Raw genomic sequence first — 25,510 nt, 5'->3', positions numbered from 1 at the left:
GGTCAATAAAGTTTTTCTGTTTTTCTATATAGCACTGTACAGATGGGTTGGTGTATAACTTGGGGTGAAGGATTCAGCTTCACATAATGCCTTCTTGGCACTGGATTCTAAACAAGCCAAGATTTACCCATGATTTTACCTAGAGAAGCAGAATATTTTCATGAATTTAATTGTCCCATGCTTTCAAAATGTCATCTTCCACAAGCATTATATTCAGTGAATTTAGGTTTTTCAGAAAGTCAAGTAATCATTCCATAGATAGCATCTCATACTAGTGAACAGAGGCAGATTGTCAGATTATTTTGAATGATCAGACTTTATGAAAGTAAGACTGAGTATTACTATAGTCAGTGTTCTTTTATGATTGGTTCCCTATTAAGTGTTGCTGGTTGGACACCAAATATCTTAATAAACTGTAGACCAGGGCATCTCAAGTGGTGAGCCACAACTCAGCAGTTAGTGCTGGGAAGGCATTCTCAGCTAGTTACATTCTACCAGCTGAGATGGGAAGAAAAGCAGAAATATTGCTGCAGTCCTTAAATCCAAGCAGGAGTTTATGCAGGGGAGGGAAGCTCTCTCATGCCTGCTATTACTGCTCTACTGCCACATGACACTGAGAAGTTCTCATCCTCTCTCTATCCCTCCTTCCCTTCCTACAGAGCACTCTTCTTCAGAGCACAGAAACTGGTGTGCTAGTTATGTAGCCTTGAAGCAGCATTGCCAAACCCACAGAGCTAAGAATTTTGTGGGAAAGAGGGAGCGGACACCCTACCATATAGCCCACCTTCAATATCTCTCACAATACCTCCCAATCCCCAGAAATTGCCCCATCAGCATTCACATGTAGAGTTGGGTGAATAACTAATGTTTTAGTTCACTGTTTTAGTTCCAACCCCCTCCCCAATTCAGTTCTGTTCAAACCAAATCTGAAATTTTTCAGAATTTTTGGTAAATCAATAAAGTGTGCTCATTTCATTTGACCCCAAAATATTTTGTTTTCAGATATTTTTAAAGGGCTTGATTCACAAGGAGATGGTGGTGGCATCTTTCCTTGTAACTTTACTCCTGAGGAAATTCTGCGCCAACCCACCTGCCCCCTGCACACAATATTTGAAAATTCTGCATATTTTATTTGTCAATAAATAGATGTTGAGGCTCCAGCATAGCAGTGGGGAACACAGGCCACTGACTGCACAGAGGTTGGAGATCACCCTACAGCCCCCACCACAGGATACAGATTCGGCAGTAAAGCTGCACCGATCCTGACACAACGCAAGGGCAAGGCCTGCCCCAGAAACACCCCAGGGACCTGCCCCTCCACATCAGGCACACCAAGCTAGCAAATGAGAGGGACAGTTATGCACAACCGATCTGGGTATGGGCAAGCAGGCGCAGCCCGGCAGGATCCAAGTGTGGAGGGGTTTAGTGTGTGGGGATTCAGGTGTAGGGTGAAAGGGTTCTGCGTGGGGCAATCTGGCATGCGGGTGGCTCAGTGGGGGGTCTGGGTGTGTGGGGGGGAACGGGATGCGAAGGGGCTTGCTGGGGGGAATGGGGAATAGGACTCTGCAGGGCGGTCGAGGTGAAGATGGTTGGGGCTCAGTGGAGGAGAAACAGGTGCTGCAGGAGTGTGGGTTGGGGGTCTGAGTGCAGCTGGTTGGGGCTCTGGGGTGGGTGTGGCAGGATCATCAAGGTAGTCCTGGTGCGGGGGGGATTTGTCTGGGTGGAGTTTGGAGTATGGCAGGCTCAGTGGGGGTATGGGGTCTGGGGGAGGGTATGGAGGCAGGGGGGTTGGGTCTCAGTAGGGGTGGGGTCTGGGTGCAGGGGGCTCTGGATGCAGGGGGTGAGGTTCAGTGGGGTGGGGATTCGGGTGTGAGGGTCTCAGGGGGGGAGGGTTCTGGGTGCAGTGGGGGAAACTTGGCTGGGTATGGGGGGGTCCAGATTAATGGGGGTTGGATGGACAGGGCAGCAGCTCTCCATACAGTAACTACCTCCCTTGGTGGCTGAGGAGCGAATGAGGAAGGAAGCGGGGTGGGGCGGGGGTGCAGAGCTTCCTGCAGCTGGGGGAGGTTTCTGGGGATGCGTCTGACTCAGCCTCAGCCCCTCCTTGCAGGGGAAGAGGAAGCTAGCAGCTGAGCCTGGTGCTGGGTAGAAGCCACTAGTAAGGGCATCCCCAGCCTCTCCCCTTCCCCCTCAAGTGATTTCTCTCTCCGCCAGCTGCTCTGGTCGCTTGAAGTGACACATCCAAAATGCGGGGGAGGGACATGTGACCAGTCTTGCAGCATCACTTTGCTCCCCCTTCAGAAAGTAATTTTTCTGTGAGGAAGCAAAAAAAATCTGCGGGGGACATGAATACTGTGCGCACACAGTGGTGCAGAATGCCCCCCAAGAGTACTTAACTTTTAGCTTACTGGTTTAGGGCATTTAGCCAGGATGGGGAAGACCAGAATTCAATTCCCACTCCCACATACACCTGACGGAGAAGGGAGCTGAACATGGTATCCATTTTACCAGGAAAACACCCTAACCACCTGCCCACAGAGTCATTCTTTCTCTGGCTCAATGAGTATTAAGTATATCATAAAAAGCGGAACTGCTTCAACTGCTAAAAGTTCTAAGGGAAACAGGAGAGGCACTTTCCCCAGAGACCTCTCTCATATCCTGGGAAACTGTCCAGCCACTGGGCTAAAGTCACAAGGGGGATGCCACTACCATCCCAGTTTGTGAATGCCACCAAAGTCTGCTTGTGATCTAGACTGAAAGGAGGTTTTTTTGTTTGTTTTTTGCACTGAAACTATTCAGTGAATTTATGTCAAATTTATGAATAGTTTCAGGTCCAGTGAAATTGCCTTTTTCAGCAAATTAACTATTTGTCCAAAAAACTTCACACCACTCACATCACAAGCCCCAGCACCCACTAAAAATGGATAGTTTTTTTTTACTGGGGAACAAATCTTACAGTATTTTGCAGATATCAAGGATTGTGGGATGATGATTTGACTAAATTTTGGGTCAGAGGACCTAAAAAGGTTAACAACTACTTCTGGAGGCTATTGTAAGAACTCAAAACAAAATATTTCAGCACAGTAGTTACAAGAACACACCTACAGAGAACTTTTAAAAAATTGCTCTCCTACCCCCCTGCCCTCCTTTTCTTTTTAAACCAGGAGCTACGAGACTCTTAGTCTCAATGAACTTTACTGAACTGTGAACTTTAACCTGGTGTACAGTGTGCTGACAATTCATAATACAGGTAGTGTGGGTTTGTAAGTAAGCACACATGTGAAGGCTAACGATGGACTCAGACAGAAAAATACCAATACAAACAAAAATCCACCCCCCTTATACACATAAGTCCCTAAACAGCAAATTTTTCTAAAAGAAAACACAAAAGTGACCAAAAATATGTTTTTTAAAAAATTTTGGACTGTGGCTTTTTATCTGTACATGGATTTTGTGTAATGAAATATGTATCCAATATGTAAGTAAACAATTCTAATGTGCGGGAGAATGAAAATACTTTTATTTTCTTCTGTTTTTAAATCACAATTATCTGTTAAGAATACATTATTTTGACGTTTGTATGTGATGTTGTCAGATAGTAAATAAAAGTAAATTCCTACTCAATATGTTCAACTTCCAAAAGCAAAAAAAAAAAAAAAAATCATATTTCTCTTTCTTTTGTGATGATGGAATTGCTGTAGCAGGTTTTAAATAATGTTTGGAAAGGTAAATAGCTACCTACTGGATGCTAAATAATCACTGCCTTAATATTTGCTCTACTTTTTAAATTTTAACTGCCCCCCTTTTTTTTTTTTATTAACGATGGGGAGACTGATTATTTTCCCTACGTTCTTTATAATTCTGAGTACCTTAACTATGTTCCTTAAACTGATCTCCATTACACAATATTAAAACCGTTTTAGTCAACTCCCATCATACAAGTTCCACTCTCTCTGTAACCTATTTCACAACCTCTCTCTTCAGCTTTTGAACTTTTGCTATAATTTTGAAGGTAAGGCAACCAGAATTTGACATCCTATTCCAGGCTGGATAAATGAATTTATTTATGTAGTTATTTATTTTTAAAGCAAGATTCATCTGATCTTAGAGTATTTTAAAAGATGGTAGTAGATGACTCCATCTACACAGCGAGCATAGAAATATTCTCAATTCCTAACTCCCAGACACCAGTATTCAAAATTTTAGACTTTAGAGACAAGATATAGATCAGGGGTTCTCAAATGTGAGGTTATTACATGGGGGGGGGAGGGTCACGAGCTGTCAGCCTCCACCCCAAACCCCGCTTTGCATCCAGCATTTATAATAGTGTTAAATATATTAAAAAGTGTTTTTAATATATAAGGAGGGGTCGCACACAGAGGCTTGCTATTTGAAAGGGGTCACCAGTACAAAACTTTGAGAACCACTGATGTAGATTATGAATGCTGTATATAAAATGAAAAATCTTCACCTTAGAAGGTTAATATAATTGCATTTTCCTTGCACGTCACCTTTAACTAACTTCAATTTCTATGCCAGCTATTGTTGCTTGAAGAAGATAGTTTTTCAATTATGATTCTTCCATAACTATCCTTCAGGATATTTTATCACTGAACAAGTCATACTGGCAAGTAAGCCTGATTTTGAAACAGGTCAGCTGTTAAGAATAGATCTGCTATATTTGTCAATTTTTTTTTTGATATAAAGGAATACTGAATTATGTTTTTGTTGCAATGTTTCAGCAGTTCTTAGTTTCCAGCTCGGTATACCTTAACAGCTCAAGTTAAAAAATTAAATAACTTTTTGATCTTTTTGTAAATTCAGTTTAATTCTATTTTCTTGCAGCACTCAAACAAATTTATGTAGCCTGGTCTGGTGTCAAGATGAGGCCCCCCGATGGTATTATTACAGACAAGTAGCGCTTAGTCTAATTTTGTTTTAAATGATCAGGCTGAGGAACATCTTAGATTGTGGGGCTATCATTCCAAATAATAAATTCAGAAGCATTGACTGATCATGGACAAAAAGAGAAGAAAATGTGTTCACTGCAGATTGATTGTACTTTTAAAAAAAAAATCTGAGTGATTCTCAAAAGATGTGTCACTTAAGTTTGCTAGATGGTAAAATACTGGCCAACCAGATCATGTATTTATGAACCCATGAGCAACAGAGTGTTCTGCTTTATGCATCCTTTTTTGAATTTATCTCCAGAACATGCTACATGCCAGTTATTTCATTAAAGGTTTACAATATGAAGGAGCACTTTTTTCCCCCCTTCCCTCTGCTTATCTTGCTTTTCTCCTCTCCTCATGCATTGTGTGTATTCTCAATCATGCTTTAACAATGGAATAGAATCTTAACAATAATTAAGTGTACACTGTGACAGACCGACAATATTCTGCAATACTTGGAATGAACTTTATTGAACTAAGTTAAACTTTATTGAATGAATTTTAACATCTTTGGAATGTATTGTATTAAAAATGCAATTGTGTACATGTGATTATGGAATTGTAGATATGTACCTTCTCTAGGAAACTGACAAATGCAATCGCTGGAAGGTATTAGGAACTTCAAAGGACTTTTTGGAACAATACCTGTGAAGTACCCGAGGAATGCAAATGACCCACTTCCCTTATCAAGCTACACCCGGGAAGGATACCCATTGTCTACTAATTATCTGCTCCTGGAAACTGCAGATCAACCCCCCCTGAACTCTATAAAGGGTGGACTAAACATGTCATGGGGGTGCTACTTCTGAGCTGAAGCTGTGAAGAACTTGTAACCACAGGGAATCCCTCTTGGGTTGGGGTTTGAAGGACTGCTCCTGCCAGAATCCATGTTCGGGTAGGGGGTTAACTCTAGTAAGTTTATTAGGATGGGTTTTATTTTCTTTTATTGTTTTTAGTATGTTTTCTCTGATGCTTTTTACCTTAAAAATAAAGTAGGCTTGCAAAGGAAGTGCTGTGTGGTACCTTAGAACTGTAGCAATTACGTTTGTTAACCATCTCTAAAGAGACAATAAGCAGGCTGTCTCTGCTGGAGACAACACAGTATAAACAGGGAACTGTGCAGCCCAGAAATACCCCAGTCAGAAGGGAAAGAGATGTGCATCTCCACCCAGGAGAGGCAACAGCTGAGGAGCTGGGTGCCTGAGAGTGTGTTCCCTTATGAGGGGAAATACAGGTGTGGTTGCCCTGAACCGTGACATACCACTTTTAATATTTGGTAGGGCACCAAAATTACATTTATCCCAACTGTACCTAGTCTGAAATAAAAACTCCTGAAACCTGAGTTCCTCATACCAAGCTTTTTCTCTGAACTGCCTTTCAATAACGTTAAACTCACAAGTTGCTGTAAATTTATACATCTGCCCAGGTTATTCCAGAATACCTTGCTTCGGGGTGTATGAAGCTGAAAAACTTGTTTTTGATCCTACCTGGTATATCCACAGTGATGATTTAAGTGCAGCATTCCAGTTAGGCAATATAAAAAACTAAAGCTCCTGTAGTTTCAAACAAGTTAGAAAAAAGAAAGAAAAAACCCGTCTTCTCTGGCTTTCCCATCTTGCATTCTCTTCCGTCATTCCAAACTGCTACTCTGAATATCAACTTCCTCATATTAGAGAGACAAAGGATGAGATAATAATCTTTTATTGGACCAGCTTCTGCTGTTCAGAGAGAGAGAGAGAGAGAGGCTTTTAAGCTTACACAGAGCTCTTCAGAGAGTTCTGTGTAAGCTTGAACACTTGGCTCTGTAACCTACAGAAACTGGTCCAATAAAAAGATATTGCCTCCCACCTTTTCTCCCTAATATCCTGGGACAAACACAGCTACAAAAATGCTGCATACAACTTCCTCATAGGCCATTCAACCAGGACACTCCGTTCTTAATACTCTCCGCACCAGTGGCACCTTCTTGCCTTCCTTCTCAAACTCGAACTTTACTTCTCACATTCAGCTCTATACAATTCGACTCCTTTCCTCACTGCTTCTCTCATCTCCATTTCCCCTGTCCCTGCTCAGCACAAATTTCCCAACTATCCTCCTAATTAGATCTGTGAGCCTTCTTCTATGTTACACTATATGCTGGAAGAAAAGGAGTACTTGTGGCACCTTAGAGACTAACACATTTATTAGAGCATAAGCTCTAATATATATATATGTGTGTGTATATACACACTATATGCTGGGAAATCTTCCCCTTTCACCTACTGGATCAGGCTTCCTCCCCATCACTGAAATCCTGCCACAAATGTACACACTTTCCTAAAGTCTATCAACTTTAATCTACCAAAGATGCAGTGCTAAACTGGTTTTTAAGCATGGGGTTGGCAGTTAGAAAAGTTGAGTTATATTTCTGACTTATGCCAATTCACCATGTAGCCTTAAGCAAGATTTGTCATGAGCTTCAGTTATCCCATCTGTAAAACAGGAATAATAAATCTTACAGAGCTACTTGGACTGCTTCAAAATCTATAGATTAGTATATAAGTGTAAAATATTTAATTTTTAAAAGATGCACTGTTATGTTAAAGTATCTTCTAATCACCCTGTGTACTTTGTTTTAGAACTGGGACAGTGTTTTTCTCTGTTTTATACAATGCAGAAGACATTATCGATGATCAGAAATATTACATATTATTAACAAAATGACAAAAGAAACCACAGAGCCACATGGAAGGATTTGTTGTAGAATTCCTGATGCCAACTTCCACTATGTCACATGCTGCATCTCAAGTAGGAAGGGGGAGAAATGAAAAGCCAGCCTACTTTCATTTTTGTCTTTCACTAATGTGCCAGCTTGCAAATTTTTGCTTGCTCTTAGACTGGCAGTAGAAGGAACAATGAATAATCTACTCCGAGAGACCCTGGGCTGCAAATGCTCTCAATTTCTCAATTACTAGAATGACAGTATTTCTTCAGAACCATTCCTTTCATTTGTGCCTCCCATGGGTGTGCTCACAACTGGAGTTTTAAAGTAACAATGCTCAAGATTCTTCCTGTTATTGAGGTAACAGGAGGTGAAAATAAAAGGAGCACAGCAGGACCAAGTTATAGGGCAAAAGTGAATTGAAGAAAATGCCTAACATCCAAAACTATCTGGTCTCAGACATCAAACAGAGATTTATGTTGCCTTTGATTGGTAATTTATTTAGAGTCCCAATTCTTACTGTTTGGGGTTTTAGGCTGCATTCAGTAATCAGACAGATAAGGCACTTATTTTCCAGACCATTATTACCCTTCTCAGTAGTGCATGTTTGCACAGACCAAGCAAATAGATGAAATGCCATGTTCACATTTCAGGATGAACTTTGGGATTTGATCACTGAAGTTTCTTGCTGTGACCACCAAGAAAAAGAATTGTACTTTCAAGTCCATAGATGTCAGTATGATTGCCCAAGTAATCAACAATAGGTCAAACGAAAATGATTTGTTCTCTTGTGGGCAAAGTATCAGCCTGTATCAGCCATCTCACTAGTTTTAGCTAATATCAGCAAGACAACATGTCAGCTGCAGCCACAAGCTGCTCTGCTCAGTAATAAGTAATAGTGCTTTTGTTCACTGAAGAACACTTAATGAGATCAAACAAACCACATAATAATTTGTCTACTCTACACAGTTCAAATTCATAACAAGCTGACCCTAAAAGCCTGGTTATTTCTGTTATATACATTTACACACACCCAGAACAATTTACAAATAAAAACAGACATAATATAGTATATGCTATTTAATGTTATGCAGACTGGAAGCAAAATAACAAATGAAAAATATTTGTTTGTACAAATGAGAGACGAGACACTAATCTAGAAGCCTATATCATACTTATGCAAACATATATTTCTAGTCTTTGCTATGATCCTATACGGTATTGAGTTGTTTTTGAAGGCTGTCTTATCAAATTTCACTGGCTTTTTGTAACATGACAGAGTTGGCACACTTACAGCCAAATGGATTATCTAAAGAAACCTGACATATAATAAATTTGCTAGAGGCAAAAGTTAGCAGAAAAGACTAACACAGAGAACAGATTTACAGATATCTTTTAATTTTTAAAAAGAAAAGGAGTACTTGTGGCACCTTAGAGACTAACAAATTTATTAGAGCATAAGCTTTCGTGAGCTACAGCTCACTTCATCGGATGCATTTGGTGGAAAAAACAGAGGAGAGATTTATATACACACACACACACAGAACATGAAACAATGGGTTTATCATACACACTGTAAGGAGAGTGATCACTTAAGATAAGCCATCACCAGCAGCGGGGGGGGGGGGGGGGGGGGGGGGGGACCTTTCATGGTGACAAGCAAGGTAGGCTAATTCCAGCAGTTAACAAGAATATCAGAGGAACAGTGGGGGGTGGGGTGGGAGGGAGAAATACCATGGGGAAATAGGTTTCAGAGTAGCAGCCGTGTTAGTCTGTATTCTCAAAAAGAAAAGGAGTACTTGTGGCACCTTAGAGACTAACAAATTTATTAGAGCATAAGCTTTCGTGAGCTACAGCATCCGATGAAGTGAGCTGTAGCTCACGAAAGCTTATGCTCTAATAAATTTGTTAGTCTCTAAGGTGCCACAAGTACTCCTTTTCTTCATGGGGAAATAGTTTTACTTTGTGTAATGACTCATCCATTTCCAGTAATTCCACATAATACCACCCTATATCGGAAACCTACTGACCGCTATTCCTACCTACATGCCTCTAGCTTTCATCCAGATCATACCACTCGATCCATTGTCTACAGCCAAGCGCTATGATATAACCGCATTTGCTGCAACTCCTCACACAGAGACAAACACCTACAAGATCTCTATCATGCATTCCTACAACTACAATACCCACCTGCTGAAGTGAAGAAACAGATTGACAGAGCCAGAAGAGTACCCAGAAGTCACCTACTACAGGACAGGCCCAACAAAGAAAACAACAGAACGCCACTAGCCATCACCTTCAGCCCCCAACTAAAACCTCTCCAACGCATCATCAAGGATCTACAACCTATCCTGAAGGACGAGCCATCGCTCTCTCAGATCTTGGGAGACAGACCAGTCCTTGCTTACAGACAGCCCCCCAGTCTGAAGCAAATACTCACCAGCAACCACACACCACACAACAGAACCACTAACCCAGGAACCTATCCTTGCAACAAAGCCCGTTGCCAACTCTGTCCACATATCTATTCAGGGGATACCATCATAGGACCTAATCACATCAGCCACACTATCAGAGGCTCGTTCACCTGCGCATCTACCAATGTGATATATGCCATCATGTGCCAGCAATGCCCCTCTGCCATGTACATTGGCCAAACTGGACAGTCTCTACGTAAAAGAATGAATGGACACAAATCAGACGTCAAGAATTATAACATTCAAAAACCAGTTGGAGAACACTTCAATCTCTCTGGTCACTCGATCACAGACCTAAGAGTGGCTATACTTCAACAAAAAAGCTTCAAAAACAGACTCCAACGAGAGACTGCTGAATTGGAATTAATTTGCAAACTGGATACAATTAACTTAGGCTTGAATAGAGACTGGGAATGGATGAGTCATTACACAAAGTAAAACTATTTCCCCATGGTATTTCTCCCTCCCACCCCACCCCCCACTGTTCCTCTGATATTCTTGTTAACTGCTGGAATTAGCCTACCTTGCTTGTCACCATGAAAGGTTTTCCTCCTTCCCCCCCCTGCTGCTGGTGATGGCTTATCTTAAGTGATCACTCTCCTTACAGTGTGTATGATAAACCCATTGTTTCATGTTCTCTGTGTGTGTGTATATAAATCTCTCCTCTGTTTTTTCCACCAAATGCATCCGATGAAGTGAGCTGTAGCTCACGAAAGCTTATGCTCTAATAAATTTGTTAGTCTCTAAGGTGCCACAAGTACTCCTTTTCTTTTTGCGAATACAGACTAACACGGCTGCTACTCTGAAACCTTTTAATTTTTAGTTATCGTTCTCTAGACTTAGTAAATTTTGCAGCCTTGAAATGAGAAACCAAAATCTACACATATACAAAAACCATTCATTCCAGACAATGTGCAATCTTCAGAGATTTTTTGGTTGTGTGTTTTTTTTTAAATTAAAAAATACCTTGTCAAATATGCATTTTAATTGATTGGTTTAATATCTTGGAAAGGTTGTCTATGTAAATTGTTATCTTATTGGTATATGTTTATATTTTGGTAATGCCCAATTTTTTCACTGTGACCAATTTGCAAGATTTTTTTTTTAAATCCATCCATCCAGTCTCTATTACATTATACAGTTCCTAGTACAATTAGCCCCTGGCTTCTATGCACTACTGTAATACAAATAATAATACTTTCAAAGCACAACAAATATCTGTCACTGGGACAGAGAAAGGCAATGAAAATATGACCAGTCTATTTTCATTAAGAGTGATCTGACACTGGCTAACATCTAGATAATACTTCCCCACCAGAATGATGAATAAAAAAAGTAGTATTTTCTAATTTTTGAAAAAGCCAAATAAATAAAATTATCTAATGAGTAACTTATACAATGCTTATCTAACCATAGGCTTCAGGAAATGGTGAAACATGAATCACACTATATTGGCTCACTATAATATCCTCCCAGGTCAGGCACACTCCCAACTAAAGGTAGTGACTAACACTTCCATCATATAGGAAATGAATTTTTCTCCTACACAGGATGATTTACAACTGATTGTTTTACATCTCATATATGACTTCACTTTGCTGATAGCACTAGCTAAATTAAATGCAACTACTGAATGTTCTGTTAAATGAAATAAAATACCTGAAAGTTATATTCTGAAGCACTCTTCTTTTTTAACAAAATAATTATTAAATAATTCAAATATGTGGTCGTGGATCTCACATTTTCTTAGATTGTACTGTAATTTCTGAATTAAATATCACTAGAAAATTTAAAACAACATCTACAAATGATCGTATTCACCAGGCAAATCAAATCAGGTCCGTATGGATGATTCTCCAACTAGCCTAACGAATTATGACCCCAATTCAAGAAAGTATTAACTTTAAGCACATGCCGAGGTGCCCTTCCTGAGTAAGAATGCTTTTGTGAATTAGATCCTAAAGACTCAGAGATGCTGAATGCTTTAATTATTTAAATTATGACTTCCAATTTTCACATATGTTTAGTAAACCAATTTTTCAGACCTTTTGTCACCCAGCCTCACGGTTCACACACCATTCCTTAGTAGAAAATTTAATTGATTAAGAACGACACACTGAACATAAAAACTGTTGCTCCCCTGCAAATATATAAATCAATATATACTGGGATGGTTTTTTGTTGGCTTCAGGATGTTAGGAGAAGACAGTCAAACTATACCCAGGAAGAACTGATAGAGCAGAACCTCAGAGTTATGAACAACAGAGTTACAAACTGACTGGTCAACCACACATTGCATACTTCCAGTTCCAAAATGAAATCAGGCAGCAGCAGAGACAAAAAAAAAAAAAAAAAAGCAAGTACAGTACAGTTTTGTGTTAAATGTAAACTACTTAAAAAAAGGAAAGTTTAAAAAAAGATTTGACAAGGTAAGGAAATTGTTACTGTGCTTGTTTCATTTAAATGAAGATGGTTAAAAGCAGCATTTTTCTTCTGCATAGTAAAGTTTAAAAGCTGTATTAAATCAATGTTTAGTTGTAAGCTTTTGAAAGAACAACCATAACATTTTGTTCAGAGTTATGAACAACCTCCATTCCCCAGGTGTTTGTAACTCTGAGGTTCTACTGTAGTATTAAGAACCAAAAGTTTTAATTTCTATTGTAACACCAGAATCAGATTTTCCTGTTACAATATTTACTAGCAACAATCAATAAAGCAAAGGCTTCACTGCAAAGAATTTCAGGAGGTGTTTCCTTCAACATCTCAAGTAACTGTGGCCACTTAAGTAGTATAATCAAACAAAAACTAAGAATTCAAATACACTCTTTTGGTTTTGCTTGTTTGGACATGGGAAAAACCTTGAAACAAAACTACTCCAATATCCCTCAAATAATAGTTATATATAATATTTAAAAATCTCAAAGTTAAAACTATTCTCCATTAAGTCTGTGAATAAATTTCATATGAATGGCAAAAAATATGTATTTTTAATGGTTTCGTCTTATCAATGTGTTTAATAAGATTTTTAAGTCCAATTATGTACAGCCTGACCACCCAATACCAACTGTGCTTTCATATTCTTTCTGCAGGGAAGAGAGATTCTTTCCTTTCTTTTTAATGCACAGATTCACATGCTATACTGTGTAACAAACTGGTATTATGATGACTGGAACTGCTTACAACAATCAGTCATTCAGAAGCTGCATTCCACAAGTATAAGCTCCCTCAATTAATTCAATGATCTAGCCTTTAATCAGAGAAAAAGTTATATAGTACACTATATAAAAATTATTTTGAAAAACACCAGAACTCTGATCAAATATAGGCAATAAAGACCAATTAAAAGTGCCAGTTTAAGATTAAAAAATGCATAATTACATTAAACCTTTGCTATAAATTGTGCCCAGAGTAGTTTTTGATGGATGCTGTGGACTGGTTTTCATTATTTTGTTGTTTAGTAAGTTCATGGAGCTCAGTCTCCATGCAAATGTATGCAAAGAAAAGAAAATGAAAAAAAAAATGTAGTTCTGTTTCTCTGACTACATCATCTTGCAGGATTCTCTCAAATTCAGGTATTAGCTCCTTATCACGAATCAGGCTGAACTTCCTAAGTTCTTAAGGTTTTTGACTCTAGGAGGGCAGTAGCAGCAGGGTAAAAAACAATCCAGGCATCATGTGCCATCCCCTACTGCATTTAAGCGCTGATCTCTGAATATTCTAATCAGTTCCTGTGATTGTGTGGGAGGCAAAGTTCCCAAAAAGAAAAGACAATGCAAGATGATCAGTACAAGAGAAAAACATGCTTCAGAGAAAAAAAGTAAAACAAGATTTTAGAGAAATAAAACACCACAAAAAAGGCAAGGTCCAAACACTGAAGGGAGGTGGGTGAGTAAGTGAGAATCCTGAAAGAATTAGAAGGTAAATACTTCTCTCTTCTCTTCTAGGCAAGATTCTCACTCCTGGTGAGCAAGAAGCTCAACGGATGTCCCAAAAGAAAAATTAGAGTAAACTGCAACACGAAACAATAACAAGGCCAATTCCAACAGTGTAAAGTTTTTATGTATAGATATAAATATCTCTTTCTAACTCTGTCTAAATATGCCTTTATAATGCTAATGTTTATTAGTCCAATATTAAACACAGAGCTCTTCTTCGAGTTCTGTGTAAGTTCTCTCACCAACAGAAGTTGGTCTAATAAAAGATATTACCTCACCCACCTAGTCTTTCTCGTATCCTGCAACCAACATGGCTACGACACTGCATACAATATCAAACACAACATTCAGGATGGCAGAAACAGGGGGAAAATCTTGTGCAAAAATTGGCCAACTGAAAACATGGAACTTCTCAAAATAGAAGAAAATTTCTGGGGATGGGAGAGTCTGACCGCAATGAACTTCTGAGTTCTGGAGCATCAAGTCTACAATAGTATCCCCTCCTGCAGGATGCATCCAAATATTAATTTTGTATGTTGTGTAGACAGATAATCATGGAGCTTCTTTGCAGACATCTGTGTTTGAAAGGGAAAGCTGAGGTTGCAACTTTGTGCTGAATGAAATGAGCCTTACATATAGGTTCTTTGACTCAGGTCAGTAATGTCACAGCAAAGTGACAGGCATTTAAGACATCCCATTTAGACAATGATCCTTATAGTAATGATTTTGCCTAGTGTCGGCATCAAATGAAACAAACAAACAAACTGGTGGTCTTCCTACCGGCTCTAGTTATCAAACAGAAACACAAGGATCTTTTGGCACTGAGTGTATGGAGAAGGACCTCTCTGATGGAAATGTAGGTGTGACAAATGTTGAAAGGATGATAGACTCCTTAAATTGGATTTCCAACATCATCTTGGAGAGGAATCTTGGATGAGATTACACTTATCCTTGCAAAAATCTAGTAAAAGATGGGTCACTAGGACCAGAAATTTGCTCACTTTGCATGCTGAAGTCATTGCCACCAGGAAAAAGATGTTTTGCCTAAGGAACTTAAGCTCATTAGCCAAATAGTTGAAAAGGAGTTTCCATCAACTTTGTCAGGGCAAAATCTTATGATACAGGGAGCTTTTAATTAACGGTTTCAAAAGTGTCAAGTCCCCCTTGAAACTGATGGCAGAAGGCTGCATAAATATTGGTCTACCTTCAACTAGCTCATGAAAGGCTGAAGAAGCTGCCAAATACAGCTGGATGGAGTGAGTGCTTAAATTAGACGCAGCCAGGTGAAACAAGTAGATCAGCAGATTCTGAGAATCAAGTAAAGGGGTCTCAAAGTAGGCTTGATTACACTACACTGCAAAGTTTATCCATCTGGAATCACAGATTCTTCTGGTAGGTGGCTTTTGAGAGGATTTTCTATCCTGTTGGGAGCAGACTCACAAGTTGGAACAGATTGAGGTGCCCTGGTCTTAAGAAACAATATGAAGCTAAATTCTATCTAATGGGATAGACTTTAGTAGTCAGCAATACATTAAGAGTCATATCTGTCTAGTCCACTATGGGGCTAACAGGCTCATAAAACATATGCTCCTAGTGAGCACTGCAAGTACCTCTGCTAAATGGAGGAAATAGCAGAAAGGCATACAGAAGTTTCCTTCCCTTGCCAATAAGGTATTTTTTAGTGCCATGAGCAAAAGACCAATAGCATTTTTTTCATATGTGGCAGAGAAATCCACCTGTGCTGTCTCCCACTGGAAAAAGGTCTGATCCACCAGTTCTCAGACTCCGAGAATACCTGTGAGGCTCTATTAAGGATTAATTCAATCTGTCAGTGATTGTATTCTCTTTCCCTACCACGTACATGATAACTTGGAATGCCTTGTGAGACAGAGTCCATTCCGACACCTGTAGGATATCTCAACAGAGGAGGCAGAGCACAGTACTTCCTTGCTTAGTTGGGCAAACCACAGTGCCCTGCATTTCATTTTGAACCATATTAACTTTCGGGATACCAGGTCCCCAAAGGACTGCCATCATCAAAACATTTGTATACCCACAGCACGGGCTTGCATCCCTGACCATCTTGGCTAATTGCCACTGATGGACCTAGCCTCCATTAATCTATTTCTTTTTTGAACCCAGTTGTACTTCTGGCCTTCACAACATCAACTGGCAATGAGTTCCACAGGTTGACTGTGCATTGTCTGAAGTAGTATTTTCTTTTTTTTGTTTATTTTACACCTGCGGCCTATTAATTTCATTGAGTGACCCCTATGTTCTTGTGTTATGTGAAGGGGTAAATAACACTTCCTTATTCACTTTTTCCACACCATTCATGATTTTACAGACCTCTATCACATATCCCCTAGTCACCTCTTTTCCAAGGTGAATAATCCCAGTCTTCTTAACCTTTCCCCAAATGGAAGCTGTTCCATATGCCTAATCATTTTTGTTGCCCTTCTCTGTACCTTTTCCAATTCTAATATATCTTTTTTGAGTTGGGCCGACTAGAACTGCACACAGTAGCCAAGATGTGGGCATGCCATGGATTTATATAGAGGCATTATATTTACTGACTATCTATTCCCTTTCCTAATGGCTCCTAACATTGTTAGCTTTTTTGATTGCTGCTGCATACTGCGCTGATGTTTTTTAGAGGACTATCCACAATGACTCCAAGATATCTTTTTTGAGTGGTAACAGCTAATTTAGACCCCCTCATTTTGTACGTATAGATGGGATTACGCTTTCCACTGTGAACTACTTACTCAGTGTTGAATTTCATCTGCCATTTTGTTGTCCAGTCATCCAGTTTTGTGAGATTCCTTTGTAACTCTTTACGGTCAGCTTTGGACTTCACTATCTTGAGTAATTTTGTACCATTTGCAAACTTTGCCACTTCCCTGTTTATCCCTTTTTCCAGCTCATTTATGAATATGCTGAACTGCACTGGTCCCAGTATAGATCCTGTGGGGACCCCGAAAATTGACCACTTACGTCTACCCTTTATTTCCTGTCTTTTAACCAGTTACTGATATATGAGCGGACCTTCCCTCTTATCCCATGACTGTTGACTTAGTTTAAGAGTCTTTGGTGAGGGAACTCGTCAAAGGCTTTCTGAAAGTCAAGTTCATTATATCCACTGGAACACACCTGTCCACTTGTTTACTGATCTCCTCAAAACATTTTAATAGATTGGTGAGCCATGTTGATTCTTTCCCAACAAATCGTGTTGATCTTTGTGTCTGATAATTCTGTTCTTTACTATCATTTCAACCTATTTGCCTGGTACTGAAGTTAGGATTACCAGCCTGTAACTACCATGATAGCCTCTGGAGCTTTTGTTAAAAAAGGCATTACATTAGTTATCCTCCAGTCATCTGGTACAGAGGCTGATTTAAATGATAGGTTACATACCATAGTTAGCAGTTCTGCAATTTCATATTTGAGTTCCTTCAGAATTCTTGTCTGAATACCATCTGTTCCTGGTGACCTATTGCTGTTTAATTTATCAATTTGTTCCAACCTATATTCTGTTGACACTTCAAACTGAGACATTTTTTCAGATGTCAGCTAAAAAGAATGGCTCAGGAGTGGAACTCTCCCTCACATCCTCTGCAGTGAAGACTGATGCAAAGAATTCTTGCAGGTTCTCTGCAACAGTCTTATCTTCCTTGAGTGCTCCTTTAGCAGCTCAATCATCCAGTGGCTCCACTGATTGTTTGGCAGGGTTCCTGCTTCTGATGTACTTTTAAAAAATACTGCTGTTAATTTGTGTGTCTTTTGGTAGTTGCTCTTCAAATTATTTTTTTGGCCTGCCTAATTATGCTTTTACATTTGACTTACCAGGGTTCATGCTCCTTTTTATCTTCCTCAGTAGCACCTGACTTCCAATTTTTAAAGAACGCCTTCATGTTTCTAACCAACTCACTTACTTCATTGTTTAAGCCATAGTGGCATTTTTTTGGACCTCTGGTTTTTTTACATTTGGGGTATACATTTAATTTGAGCCTCTGTTATGGTGTTTTTTAAAAGTTTCCATGCAGCTTGCAGGCATTTCATTTGAATGGGAAGTGTTAGTAAGTCATTCTTAATTGAAGAATGTCCTTCGACTGCCACAGGACCAAAAATGCCTAAGGTCATCTATTATCTGGATGCAATACAGTAATCCCTTTGTTGCTTGCTTTCAAGGGAATCACAGAAACGTATGGCTGGAAGGGACCTTGAGAGGTCATCTAGTCCACCCCACTGAGGCAGGACCAAGTAAACCTACACCATCCCCTGACAGGTGTTTATCTAATCTGTTTTTAAAAACCTCCAGTGATGGGGATTCCACAACCTCCCTTGGTAACCTACTAGCACATGGCCAGTCCCTTTTAGAGGAAGGAGACATATTAATTTTGAGGGTAGCCACTGTGAACTTTTATTTGACCAGATTCTGGTCTCTGAGATCTAAGATAGTAATATAATAACATGCATTCCTTTCCTTCACATTTCTCTCTCTACTTTATATTCCTTTATCATTTTCAACAAAGAGTTGTCATAATTTTTTTCCAAGTTTCAAGATAAACATATCTGATTTAAGGTGCTGAATAAAAGAAAGTATTCTACATGGATTTGGATTTGCAGATTATGTTTGCACGGTTTATTCTTCCCTTTTGTATCTTTCTAGGATGATCTTTGCATATGGAAATCAATAAAAATAAAGGTAAATCTTGCACATCTGAACTCAGTGTTTCAACTACCCTGGGCAAGAGAATCTGCATGCTCCTCTTGTTCTCCCAATGTGTCAAAACCTCATTGATGGTTTTAGTTTTAATTAAATTAAATTAGAGCAACAATTTTATCACCTGATTCCAAGCTGTGATGACTCAACCCAAGATCAATGACTACTCTAATATGAAAGGAGAGATGTGAGTTTTTGTTACTGAATTTTAATTGCTGTCATATTCACAGCATATTTATACTGATCCTATTATGATTACAGGAAAATTTATTGTATTCAATTAATTATCTCTTACAGTGGTGGGGTGACCCGCTTGCTTAACTGTACAGCCAATGCCATCTCCAGCAATCTGCAATGTTAAATTTGTTAACATATATTTTATGCAAATATTTATAATCTGAACTGGAAAACATCTCAAATGTTAGTACATATTAACAGTGAACATAGCTAAGTATTGGACTGCACATGTTTTCCAGTAAACATGCATAGAATATATCTTTTGTTTTCATAATGGATTGCTAATTTGCATATAAATATATAGTGCAACTACAAAACACTAGAGGGAATTCAAGGGTAAATCTGAAATACAAGAGCTGACATTCTAGCCTTAACAAAAAATAAAAAAGGCCAATCTGCCTGTCAGTCCAAATTCTCAGCCTTAAATGATCAGTTACTTTAAGAAACTAGAACGGCTTTTGCTTATTTGATACACAAAAACAAACAAGGTTATGTTTATGAAAGACTATGTACTATATCACACCTACACAGTGTATGAATCACACAGAACAGAAAGATGTGCTCAGTTTGAGAATACTAAGCTCAAATTTCATTAGAAAGAGTGGAGGGGACAGAAACATCAGCTTATATTTTATTAAATATATTCCCATAAACAATAGTGTGACCATATGAATATAATTTGCAATAGATCTCAATTATACTAAATGTCTCTGATAGACCAGAACAAACAGACTATCAGCTATGTATAACATTTAATTTGCTATTACCTATAGGCATAGTAAAGAGATGCAGGTCAACCTACATGAATATAACTGCTAACAAAGACTGGAGCTTTTCTTCCCTTTCTCCTGGCAGTGAATCAAATTAATACTACCAATTTTAGTAAACTCCATAGGTCAAATTCTGTTCAGCTTATGGACACGAAGGATCCCTTCACTGGAAATGCTCATACAAGTAAGGCAAGCAAGATTTGTTATTGTAATTACAAATCTTTATTACAAGCCTATCAGAGGTCATATGGCAACAACAAAACAAAACAAAACAAAAAAAGCTCATCACTGGAATTTTTTACAGAAAGTTTCCCTGCATGGGAGTGTTTATTTCAATTTGTACCACAATTGTTATAGTAGCCCAGTGTTCCCCTTCTGCTATGCTCTGCAAAAACATGGAGTAAAAAAAATTCCCCTCTTACAAATACTACTTAACAAGTAAACTAAAAACATAAGTTTCTGACATCAACTCACAATAATCAAGGAAATTCAGAGCTAAAATCATTGTTAAAATTCAGCAGCTGTTCTTTAGCAGACAAAAGGTCACTCTAAAAAACTTATCTTTAAAAACCACCATGTCATTACTGTAACATTTTAGGAGGAAAGCCTGGTTCACAGGATGCACAGGAACAGTTGCCTGAACTATCCTGACCTCTCTGATTGTGCCAGTCAACAAAGAAATAAACCACATCACGTTAATTTCAGCTGCATTAGAAGCAAGTATTTGGAATTGGGAGAAAAATTAGGAAATTAATGCTTGTCAGATGGAACCGACAATCTGAAAGGAAAAAATATTTTCAAAGCTTCTATGACAGTGTAATATTACAGTTGTTGTACAAGCTAAAAGAGCTACTACACTATTAATTATTTGGTTAAAAGATTTGCAGCGGCGGGGGAAGGTTAAACCAAAAAGAATGCTGTGAGAACTCAGCAGAAGTGCAGCTCTACATATGGGAAATTCCTATTTAAAAATTTTTTTGGAGAAACAGGAAATAAAATAATGAATAATAGTAATCTCTTCCTCCTCTAGATTTCCCCAGTATGTCATGTCTTTACATGAGTGCGGTTGTAGCTGTGTCAGTCCCAGGATATGAGAGACACAAGGTGGGTGAGGCATTATCTTTTATTGGACCGACTTCTGTTGGTGAGAGAGACAAACTTGCGAGCTTACATAAAACTCTTCTTCAGGTCTGGGAAACAGTCAGGAAAGCTTGTCTCTCTGATCAAAATTGGTCCAATAAAAGATATTACCTCACCGTGTCTCTCTAATGTCTTCTACATGTAAATTCTTATACTACTGCTTTTATTTTGTGTTCTGCTTAACTCAAAGCACAGTGGATATGATCCAAAGCCCTCTGAAGGTTTGTCCACACTTGAAATGCTACAGTAGCATAGATGCACCAATGTAGTAGTGCCTCTGTAGTGCTTCAGTGTATACACTACCTATGTCAACGGGAGGGGTTCACCAGTCAGCATAGATAATCCACCTTCCCAAGAGGTCTTATTTAGGTCGATGGAAGAATTCTTCCATCACCCTAGCGCTGTTTACACTGGGAGTCAGACTGGTTCAACTACGCCACTCAAGGAGGGGCGTGGGGGTTCACACCTATGAGCGAAATACTTAAACCAACTTAATTTTTTAGTACAGACCAGGCCTAAGTTAATGGTTTCACTTCAATGGGCTTTGGATCGGGCCTAATCTTGGCTCATAAATTTACCACACTAACAACAAATACATTAAGGATTTTTAAGACAAAAATAACTCCCTCCACGAAGGGTGTGTGATGATTAGTGGACTAATCAGTGCAATTTTTGAATAATACAAACACAACAAAATGCCTTGTTGTACTTATTTTTGACACACAAACTCAGTGTTAGATAATCCAAAAATATTTTCCAAACTCCTGCATTTTATAATATGCGTCAAAAAAAATTATGGGGATCTAAAACCCCAAGAATAGATTTTTATAATGAAACCAATCAAAGAACTTTATATATTCCAGTCAAAATGGTATTATTATAATCAAAGCTGTTACACTTATTAAAAAAAAAAAAGTGAAAAGTTCTGTTTATCTTTTGCCTGAGGAAAGGGCAACAAAGCAAGTGCAAGGGTGGTTAGTATTCATAATGAGTCTCATAAATAAAGGAAATTATGTGCACAGTTATTCATAAAGTACTTTTTCCTCCTTTTGTTTACTGTCCTGTAAAGTTCCGTACACTAAAAAACAGGAATAATGAAAAAGGCTGACGCAGTCAGGAACATCCCTAGTGTGTTTACTTCTGAAGTTTCACATGGATTAGAAAGTAGCATTATATTAAAGAGCCTGAGTAGCGATATATGAAGTAGTCTACTTGAACATATACAGAGAACGTCTCAGAATCTAATGGTCACATTTTCTTCATTTGTTTCCCAACACCTCAATTCCTTCTAGAATGCCTGTATTCATGTGATCTCCCAGCACTTTAAAGACCAATCCTACACTAAATGTCTAGCATTTAGTATCTAAGAGAGCGTGCTAATGGATTCTCTGCTTGTTTTTAAAAATCAAATACTTTTTAAAAAACAATATTTAATTTTTTTGTACTGAACAGATTATAAACATTGTAGTGATGTCTACTCAGGTTCCAGGATTGACAAATAGGAAGGAAAATTTATGTCATGACTACTGTTATCATAAAAACTCATATGTTGAACACAAACATCTGCTTTAAAGTGAACTGGAAGGAAAACAAGCAGTTATATAAAGCAATTTAAACAATTCCCAAGTCACTTGTTAATTTATTGGGAAATTTTATTTTTTATGGGAAAACCAATTACCTCCATAGAGATCCGTCTGTGTATCCGGTTCCTGAGGCAAACACCTGTAGGAGATTGAACTTCATCAGACGATGTTCCAGAAGCTTGGTCACTTTCACCATCTGATCCCATTTTCAGATTTTCATGTACTATATCTAAATGAAAGAAAGTTAATCATTATTCTTCTAAACAAATCTTATATGTGAAGAAGAATTGTAACCTTTATTATGTATTGCTTTCTGTCAGTTCTAGAGGCTCACTATCACAATACTCTCTTGATATTCTCTTTTTATGGCTCAGAAATAGCATAAAAAGATAAAGTCTTAAAAATACTTTCCCAATATACCAGGCATGCGTGCATAAATGTGTATTAATTTTCCATTACGATTCTCATTTAGGCCGTGATAGCACCCACCATGTGCTATCCATGTTCCAAACACAAAGACAGACATAGTTCCAGTCCCACCCTATGCCCCTCAAGCCTCAAATTCTTGAGCTTGTTTCACTTCTCCTTTTTGTGCTGTTCTTGGAACAGGAAAATTCCATTTTCTAGGGAAATCGAGAGAGCTGAGAGAAAAATCGGAGACCTCATTAATTAAAAAATGTGATGTCTAAGGCACATATATTCAAATTTGTGTGCCTAACATTAGGCATGTAAATCCATATATAAAGAGAGAGAAAAACAAAAACAGGTGGCCTCATTTTCAGAAGTGCCAAGCATGGGAACTTCAGGTGCTCAGAACCTCTGAAAAGATCAGACCAGTTCTGTTCAGATGCCTAAATATAGATTTAGGATGAATAAATGGACTTTGCAGAGAACTTGATGTAATTACGTATTTCTTGGGGGGTGAGGGGGAAATTGAAATTGATTCACTTGGGGGAGATTTATGTAACGGACTGCCTATTTTAATAATGTGTGCAATTTTTATGTAAACTGCATAAAATATTTGTCTCTCAAGCTTTTGACCTACAGAAAAATCACTAAAAAACCAGACATGGAACCAATGGCTATATCTCCCAGGCCAAAAATGCTGAGCTCCAGCAGGGAAATGGGGCAAAGAGCTAAGAAGTTCAAGATGCCTTTATTGACAGAGAGAAGAGGGAGGAATAAGGGAGGAAGGAGAGCAGCAGCTTCCTTCTGAAGGCCAAAAGGACACTGAACCTGGAAAAGGATCCAGTAGCTCACCACTGCCTGCCAAGATCTATAGTAAAAATGCCTATGCCCAAATGAATCCTAGGGAACAAATAATCCAATGAAGGATGTGGCTCAAAAGACAGAGAGGCATCCTCTTTGAATCTAGGAACAAAACAATAACCTGAGAACACATTTTCCCCAATCAGAGTACAAAAGAGAATTGGAGGAGCTCTGGAAATTGTTTCATTTTAGAGATAAAATTCTGCTATCTCAAAAAGCCAGGCAAACCCTGTTCAATTTCACCCCAAAACATTTGAACATATTGTTAATCTTCAATCTAAATTATTAAAACAATATAGAAGACAAAGGATGGGAGAATGCTCCATCTATCAGTGTGCTGGAAAGTTGGCCTTTCTCTGGGAGAAATAAAGCTTATCATAAAAAACGTACCTAAGGTATCCCAGAACATATCCTAGAAAAGAATTTGAGAGTGAGTGACCAGAACCTGCCAAGACTGACGTTTTCAAAAGATCAAATTCTTCTTCAGACCAGGAGATTCTATAGTTCCTTTTACAGGATAGAAAATTGGTATAAAAAGAGTAGCTGATTCACACACAAAACAGAATGTGGATTTAGGCTTAAAGTGCTTCAATGAAACACACAGATTCACAAAAAACATGACACTGACATGAAGATGAAATGTCTCCTGGGGAAGAATTTAGCAATGATATGGAAATGCATGAATAAGTTGGATTCTAATAAAATCCAAGCTACTATGGTATGTTCACAGTATTTCACCTTCATGCTTTGGACTGGATGAAAGTAAAGGAGCTGTTCTTCTTCCATAATGAAGCAGCATGCACGAAAAATTTGACAAATATTTACCTCAGGTTCAAAACCTAGAGGCACCTTGTGGTGAGCTAAAGATATAAAACAAGACTTTCAGAAATGGATGCCTAAAAGTTAGAAGCTTAATTACATAATCAGGCAACTAAATCAGCAGTCAGATTTTCCAAAGTAGTCAGCAAGCATCTCAGTCCATGTTAATCCCCTTTCATAAGTCTGTGAAGGTATGTCTACACTGCAATTAAAAACCTATGGCTGGCCTGTGCCAGCTGACTCGGACTTGCGGAGCTCAGTCTAAGGGTTTGTTTAATTATAGTGTAGGCGTTTGGGCTTGAGCTGGAGCCCTGGCTCCTTGACTCTGCAAGGTGGGAGGGTCCCAGAGCTCTGGCTGCCCAAGCCTGAAGGTCTACACTGTAAATAAACAGCCCCTTAGCCCAAGTGCCTTAGCCAGAGTCAGCTGGCATGGGCCAGCCACAGTGGCCTAACTGCACTGTAGACATAACCTTAGAAAATATAGCACTAGAGCCCTGCATGGATACAAAATTTGTATCCACATCCAATCTGTAAAAAGGGTCCGTGGATATCGGTGGATGTAAAGCGGTTATCAAGGATTTGTAGGGCTCTATATACCACTCCTTGTGGTGAGTTGATAGCTCTTTTGTTTAAAACAGTCCATAATGAGTTATGTGAAAAATTATTGCTGGTGGATGTGAAGCCATTATTGAAAATATTATCTGCAGCATAACTGTTGGTCTCAGAACTCTCATAACTATCAATAGATTCCAAGGCCAGAAGGGACCACTGTGATCTAGACTAACTTCCTGAATAACACAGGCCATAAAACTTCTCCAAAATAATTCCTAGTGCAGATCTTTCAGAAAAAAATCCAATCTTGATATAAAGATGGTCAGTGAATCCACCACAACCTTTG

General features: G+C 38.7%; 1 protein-coding gene across 1 annotated transcript in view; it reads right to left on the bottom strand.

Moving 5' to 3' along the window:
* Positions 1-25,510, bottom strand: part of CDK17 (cyclin dependent kinase 17) — a 186,434-nt gene that overhangs the window by 48,459 nt on the left and 112,465 nt on the right. The window contains exon 4 of the mRNA XM_038406963.2: positions 22,620-22,753. Within this exon, the coding sequence (XP_038262891.1) occupies positions 22,620-22,753 (134 nt within the window). The remainder of the gene's footprint in view (positions 1-22,619; positions 22,754-25,510) is intronic.

Source organism: Dermochelys coriacea, chromosome 1 (assembly GCF_009764565.3).
Source record: "Dermochelys coriacea isolate rDerCor1 chromosome 1, rDerCor1.pri.v4, whole genome shotgun sequence".
Taxonomy (NCBI): domain Eukaryota; kingdom Metazoa; phylum Chordata; order Testudines; family Dermochelyidae; genus Dermochelys; species Dermochelys coriacea.
This window is presented reverse-complemented; position numbering and strand designations above follow the sequence as displayed.